This window comes from Sinocyclocheilus anshuiensis, unplaced genomic scaffold, assembly GCF_001515605.1.
Source record: "Sinocyclocheilus anshuiensis isolate Anshui unplaced genomic scaffold, SAMN03320099.WGS_v1.1 scaffold430, whole genome shotgun sequence".
Taxonomy (NCBI): Eukaryota; Metazoa; Chordata; class Actinopteri; order Cypriniformes; family Cyprinidae; genus Sinocyclocheilus; species Sinocyclocheilus anshuiensis.
Genome location: NW_015547641.1, coordinates 586,948 through 594,833, shown reverse-complemented (window position 1 = coordinate 594,833; position 7,886 = coordinate 586,948). Strand labels below are relative to the sequence as shown.

The window sequence follows — 7,886 nt, the reverse complement described above, 5'->3', positions numbered from 1 at the left end:
TTCAGGACGAGAGCGCAGTAGGACAGGTGATGTGGCGATAATGGGTCAGACTAAGGGCATATGAGGGAGAGAGAGGGGGAAGGGAAGACACGGGGAAGACAGACATAAACAGAGCAACCTGAAGGAGGATAAGAGTCCCTCGGGAAGCAGTGGTATATACTGAAGGGGAAGAAATGGTGAGAGAAAATCTCCTAGGACATAGAGAGAGAAGAGAGAAATAGAGTAGAGAAATATCCGTTGTCCATGAGAATACCTGCAAGTGGCTGGAAAGCTGCAGTGATGGAAAGATAAATGACAAAAAAGCTAAAAATATAAACACAACATACTAGTACTAGTTGAGAGAGAAGTAGACCTTACACAGCAGCAAAACAGCAGACACTCAAAAAAAAAAAAAGGCAGAAAAAAACAGCAACTACATATATTGCATTTTACGGGACCTTTTTGAGTCACAAATCTTAAGAAACGTGAATTATTGGAAGCTAGATAAAATCCCGTGTTAGATCAGAATTTCCCCAAATGTTGTCTTAACTAGTCAAACAGTTTTCTGAACAAAGACTTTGAAATTACTCAGCATTGCTGAAATTGTAAGGGTTTGTGAGTTACCAGCATGCACTGCAGCATGAATAAATTACGCAGTTACTGGTTTAGGATTATTGGTTTGCTGGGTTTTTTTTTTTTTTTTGTCAAAGCCAGAGGGTTTAAAGAGGCCCTGCTCAAGTATGAAACCATCCTTACTGCCCAAACATTTTTGTATGTATTTGAGAAAACGTCTCCTCTCTCCAAGTACCTACAAACCAGCGGATTGGACATTCTGACAGCACATCGGATGGTTGTGGAAACACAAGAAGCTCTACAAAAGAATGCTAGAGACTTTGACACTGTGAAAAGGGCAGCAGACATCTTTGTGCAGTGGGCTACTGCCAAGCTACAAGAACAGGATGAAGACACCGAACTGGAAGTGCAAACTGAGCTGCCAAAGAAAAGGATAAGGAAAAGGAAGACAATGCCAGGGGAGTTGGCTCAGGATGAGGTGGAAAGGGACGTGGAAATGGCCTACAAGACTAAGGTACACCATGTCATCATGGATACAGTCACTGAAAGCATCCATCAACGCTTTCTGACACATGGCACATTGTTTGCAGACCTTGCTTATCTGGACCCTAGAAGATTCTCAGAGATCAGAGATAATGGAAGCAGATGCTTACTAAAGTTTGACAACCGGGCCACTGTTGTCACTTTACAGTATGAGCTGACTAGTCTCGCTGCTCAGTGGGAGAAACTGAAAAAGTCTACAGTGGAGGAGTACACAACCAGGATTGTGAGAGAGATACCTATACTGATGACTGATGAAGAACAGGTAGAGCTTATGAATAAAAGTTGTTCAACATGTAAGAACTGTGCCGTTATCAGCTTTCAGCTTTTACAGCGATACAACTTGTTAACAGATGCTTACCATGTTATAGGCCTCGGGTACAAGTTCCTACTCACCCTGTCTGTCACCCAGGTTGCTTGTGAGAGAAGCTTCTCCACACTCAAATTTATAAAAAATCGGCTCAGGAGCACCATATCCAATGATCACTTGGAGGCATTTATGTTGATGGCAACTGAAAAGGAAATACTTATGGCCCTAGATACAGATGTTCTCATTGACAAAGTGGCAGAGAAGAGTGAATTGCTGCGACGCCTGCTGAAAATACAATGAAGCACAGTGACAGCAGAGACCAGCAAGAAGAAGCATGGACACAATGACAGTCAGACAAGAGTGAAGAACAAGTATAATCACAGACAGCCATACAAACATATTAAAATTGCAGAGTTACAGAGTTAAAACAGATGAGATGTAGAATCAGACAGACAATGTGTACAGTGTCAACTGAGAGAAACAAGGAGAATAGAACATAACAGTGACGATAAAGAACACTGTAGAGAATGACAGTAAGTAATAGCAGACAAACGGCATAGATAGCACAGAGACTCTACAACATTCTCAGATTCTTTTTTCTTTAGTTTTTACTGTATGTATACATTTGTTATAAACGTGTGCTCTATTGCCTGTCACATACATTAAATGTTTAAATATCTATTACTTATGGTACTGCTTATATTATTTCACCATCTGTACACAAATATAAGTAGTGAATGCAAGTGTCCGTGGGTGGGGCCGTGTTGGTGTGGTAATGTGGGCTGGTGTGGCTACAGTGCCAGGGCTGAATTTTTGTCCCAGTCCGCCCCTGGAACTAGCCCAGGTGTCATTGTGGACAAAGGAACCGGGGCAGGTGTCGTTGCAGGAGGTAGTGGAGACAGTGCAGGTGTCAATGCAGATGACAGAGGAGCCAGTGCAGGTGTCGTTGTGGGCAAAGTAACCAGTGCAGGTGTCACTGCAGTCAGGGGAACCAGTGCAGGTGGTGTTACAAATGACAAAGGAACCAGTGCAGGTGTTGTTTTAGAGGGTTGTGAAGCCAAAGAGGATGAAGAAGGTTGGATGGGTACATCTGATGATGAGCATATCTGAAGGTGAGCTTCCATAACATATCTCCTCAGAACAGTTTTGCTGCAATTGGGGCAATGGTAATGAGCCTCAGTTCTGCAGGGCAAATGGCAACGACATAATCTTTTGTCTGTAGATAAAGCACAGTATGAAAATCAAGACCAACAATACCAAAGCATTTATAGAAATCAATACTCAGTAAATCTTGAAAAATCAATCAATAGCCAGACGATGACAATTAGGTACAGTAACTTTGAAGTCTTTATTTAAATAGTGGTTTTCACAGCACAAATTGTTTCAGAGCAGCACACTGTAATGTTTAATTTCAGGACAATTATGTATGACTGTGTTTGATCCTCAATAAGTAAGCTACAATTACAGTAAAATAGAGTAATGAACCTACCTTGGAAAACAATTGCCTTTTTTAAATGGCCTTCCCAGTGTTGCTTGATTTTTTTCAGGGTGGTTGGCTTCAGAGCAGGGCATAAACTGCAGTGATACATAGTGCAACATGAGGTGCACTGTGGCACCAGGGGGTTTTCCGAAACTAATAATATTGATTGATGCATCTGTAGGAGCATGATAGAAGAAACCAGTTTATATATATATATATATATATATATATATATAAATAAAATGTCACTCAAATGTAATAATCTGAACTGAGAAACAGGGTAGAAGCAGGACAAAATATCAAATGTGGTGTTTTACAATGTTTCACACTACCTGTTTTGCTAATAAAAACACCACATTTAATTATGTCATTCATTTTAGTTATAAAATCAGTAACACCACAATCACTTCCACTAAACTATACAGTTGTTTACGTGTACCTTTGTTACAACATTCAGTGTTATGGAAAAGAACCATAATGACAGAAATTCGCATATTTATAAACTGTAAGAAGTAAAAAGCTACAATTTGAGACCAGAAACGCATCACGTAACTGTAAGAGTAAATAATAATTATATGCACCCGTTTGTAAGGAAGCTTGTAAATTAACTAATTTCTCTATCCAATGCTGTCACATCACGTGACAAAAGAACGAATGATTCAAAAGACTCGAGAGATTAACTAATCAATTCTCTTTCCGGCTCAGACTGCATTGGTTAAAGCGTTTGGGGCTGTCACGTAATGAACGAACGACTCAAACCCGAAGACTTGTCAGATAAGAGGTGAGGTGAGCTAATCATAGACTGAAGACCCAGGTAAACAATTAATTAATCTTTTCTGTTTCTTATAGCAGTTTTGTATTGTTTGTAGTGTGATCAACGTTTGCGTAAGTAGTAGATGTGTTACGGAAGTAACACGTAACATTTTAATTATATTTTGCTAAAATGAACGAAATGACTCAAAAAAAGATTCGTTCATTTTGCTGAACGAGACTCAAAGGTCCGAGTCTGTAAAATGATCTGAACTTCCCATCACTAATGCCAACAGCTCGCTTGCTCAACACAACCTAGCGTTACAATAATTCCAGCCAATCAGAGACGAGGCTGCCTTGACAACCACTCACAACATTTCTTGCATTACGACAGCAGAAGAGGAACAGTGCATGCATAATTATTATGCAAGTTGATATTCTGATAATATTTTTTTCCAAGCACATTTTACCAATTCCAAACAACATCAATCTTAATAACCACTATTAATCTTGTATTTAATCACTTATACTCTATATATTATTGTTCATGAAGGCTGGAAGTGGAAAAACGCCTTATATTCAGGTGTGCATAATTATTAAGCAGTTCAGTATGTTATTCTTATTAAGTAGGGGTCATTTTTTAGGATTCTATCACCTAAGTTTCTGAGAACCTGACACCTTGTACTTCTGGAGACTCCAGGTAGGTTGCAGTTCTGGAAAATGGTGGCGCTGGAGACTAAATGGTTCCTGGTGATTTCACACCTAATTCTTCACCTTAATTCCTAATTCTTTTGCAGTTAACATGCATCTTTTCTTCTCCACGTTTTTGACTGACCCTGCTGACCCACTGAGCATTTTGCTGTCCAATGGTTATGCATTAACTTTGCAATTTCTAGTATTAGTTTTGAATATTTCTCATGGGCATTTAATAATTTTATTAAATTTATTTAATAACTTTCAGTTTGAGTTAAATCTCTTTTTTGGCTCATTTTATCTGTAAAAGAAAATCTGCTTAATAATTATGCACACCTGAATATAAGACATTTTTCACTTCAGCCTTCAGCCTTCATGAATAATTATATATCAATTAAAATGATTAAATACAAGATTAATAGTAGTTATTAAGATTGATGTCGTTTGGAATTGGTAAAATGTGCTTGGAAAAAAATATGATCAGAATATCAACTTGCATAATAATTATGCATGCACTGTATGTTTTTCCTCTTCTGCTGTCGAGGTAATGCAAGGAATGTTGTGATTGGTTGTCAATGCAGCCAATCAGAATTTAGGAGCCTCGTCTCTGATTGGCTGGAATTATGGCATATTGTAACGCTGGGTTGTGTTGAGCAAGCGAGCTGTTGGCATTTAGAGAGCACTGAGGGCAGCGGGCATCAGGTAAGCAAGCTAGTGAAACGTTGCACGCGCAAGAGAGAAGGTCTGCACACATCCAAAAACTTATTTTAAATACAAAATAGATTTTCGTGCGCTCGAAATACTTTCTTTTTTTTTTGCGAGACAAACATTTTCTCTACAAAACTCAGTTCGCGCGCGTGCAAAACACACTTTTGCGCGCTCAAAATATGATCTTTCATGCGCAGAATTGCGGCAGAGATATAATCCCATAGTACCGAAGACTGCAGGTGTCGATTGCAAGTGACGTCACTTGCAGAGGAAGCGCAGATGACTGAGAGTGCGAGTCTGAGAGTGCAACTGCAAGGCTTCAGCCAGACCCTCTTGCATCATTTTGCACCCTAGATGTGCATAAGAGCTTTGTGCCGCTCTGTTTGAAGCGTTTCACATTTTCATAGTTTATATATTTTTATTCAAATGTAGTTTTTCTCTGTAACGAGGAAGGTGAGTATTTAGTGGATTATGTTTAACAAAGGGTTTAAAAAAAGAGAGACCATTAGTTCCACAAGCACAGTGTTGATATTCTGTAGTGGTGTAGAAAAAAAATAGTGCTGGGGTTGGATCGGTATTGGCCAATTCTTAGAATTTGGAATTCTCTATGCAATCTTACACTGCAAAATAATAACTCAAAAAAGATTAAAAGATAACTATTTATAAGATAAATTATTTACTGAACCCTTAAATTAATCACAATTATATAGTGAAAGCCATAAAAAAACAACATACAATTAATCGTGATAATCGTCATAATCGCCAAAGCCCTAAAACAGACAATTAATTGCAATAACCGTGACTATTTTTAGACAATTAACCGTCAGCCAAATTTCATAACCTGAGAGCCCTAATCGCAATTATACACCTCAATGTCCTACCAGTGTGTGTTTTGCTAGTATGAGCTAATACTGTTAGCTCCGGCTGGGCGATATATGACCATGTCGTGGCAATGATATGAAGCGCAATATATAAACTCATAGCACAGTAGTGCTTAAAGTTATTGACACTTTGATAAAGAAATGTGCATGAATGAGGAATAAATAGCAGGATTTATTAAGATAGCAACGGGTTGACGATCCAAATTTCAGTTTCAATGCTGCTACAAAGGGCTTTACACGATCCCAGCTGAGGAATAAGGGTCGCTGGGAACTTGTAAAGCCCTTTGAAAGATGCATTGAAACTGAAATTTGGACCTTCAACCCGTTGGGTCCCATTGAAGTCCACTATATGGAGAAAAATCTTGAAATTGTTTCTCAAAAACCTTAATTTCTTTTTGACTGAGTAAAGAAAGACATGAACATCTTGGATTACATGGGGTGAGTACATTATCAGGAAATATTCATTCTGGAAGTGAACTTGTCCTTTAAGTTGAATATATTTAATTGTATATTTTTAATGTTGAAAATCAAGACTTTGTAAAAGAGCATAATAGGACCCCTTTAAATGTAATTGTGCTGTATTTCTTTTAAAAAACTGATATGTAAAATTTAAATTTTATAGGGCATTTGTACAGACTTTGTATTTTGTCTTCCAAATAAAACTGTCAATAATCTTGAGCATGCTTTGACACTATATTGAAGGTTTTTGATTGTAATGATTTGTAAAATAACAGTGTTTCTCTGTAGAACATTTAGTGCTTTCATTGTAATAATCTAGGAAAAATCTGTAAAAATAAGGGTTTTACACTGTAAAAAAAGTCCCGTAAAAATGCCAAACAAAAATCGTAAAATTCAAATAAATTATCTTAATTGAAACAAGAAAAAATCTGCAAAATAAGGGTTTTACACTGTAAAAAAAAGTCCCGTAAAAAAATTGTAAAATTAAAGTAAAATATCATAATCGAAACAAGGAAAAATCTGTAAAATATTTTTTTTTTCTGTAAAACCTTTAATGAAAGTTACTGTAAAATTATTGTTTTTGCACTTTATTTCAATTAAGATATTTTACTTTAATTTTACAATTTTTGTTTGGCAGCCGTAGCTGCTAGTCATTTACACATTTTATTTGTCGTTTTCTCCAGAAGTAAATTTAGATTTTTTTTTAGAAATGCTTAATGCTTATCAATTTAACTAATCCATAATTCAAAAAAATCTAATTTAAGATTTTAACTGACTACATTTACTGTAGATTTAGTAACTCCTGAAAACTCTTTCCACATTGAGAGAAGGTGAAAGGCTTTTCTGAGGTGTGAATATGCACATGCTCATTAAGTTCTTTTTTTCTGTGTGAAACTCCTTCCGCACTGAGAGCAGGTAAAAGGCTTTATTCCAGCATGAATTAACATGTGATTCTTAAGGGTTTCTTTACGTGACAAAGTCTTTCCACACTGAAATCAAGTGAAATTATTTTCTGAGGTGTGAATATACGCATGTTCATTGAGTTGTTTTTTCTGTGTGAAACTCTTTATACACATAGAGCCAGTGAAAGGCTTCATTCCCGCATTAATTATCATGTGATTCTTAAGGCTTCCTCTACGTGACAAAGTCTTTACACACTGGGAGCAGCTGAAAGGCCTTTTGGCTTCTTTTCTTTGAATGTTGCTTTGTGAGCAACTGTTTTCAGTTTTTGAGAAACTCACTGATTTTTCTCCAGTGGTGACATCATGATCTTTCTGATCCTGATACTTCTCCTCCACTTCATTCAGATCTTGTTCTTCTTTCACTTTCATCAGGCCTAAAATGAAAACATTGAGTGATGAAAGCGATGAAAATCAATTGGGACATTTGGAGAACAAAAGTAAATTACGGTACATTCACACAACGACATTGTACTAAAACCAGAATTTTTCTTTGCATTTTGCTGACAGGCCAGTAGATGGCAATGTCACTTTGTAAAGAAACACTATGTGCC

The 7,886-nt window shown here is 37.2% G+C and overlaps 1 protein-coding gene across 1 annotated transcript; it reads right to left on the bottom strand.

Moving 5' to 3' along the window:
- Window positions 1-2,158: 2,158 nt before the first annotated feature.
- On the bottom strand, window positions 2,159-7,705 carry LOC107701873 (uncharacterized). Its single transcript, XM_016504015.1, has 3 exons — window positions 7,615-7,705; window positions 2,892-3,057; window positions 2,159-2,618 (listed from the first exon to the last, which is right to left on the bottom strand). Exons 1-3 carry the CDS (start codon window positions 7,702-7,704, stop codon window positions 2,194-2,196), a joined length of 681 nt encoding a protein of 226 aa, XP_016359501.1. The 5' UTR covers window position 7,705; the 3' UTR covers window positions 2,159-2,193.
- Between the last annotated feature and the right edge of the window lie 181 nt (window positions 7,706-7,886).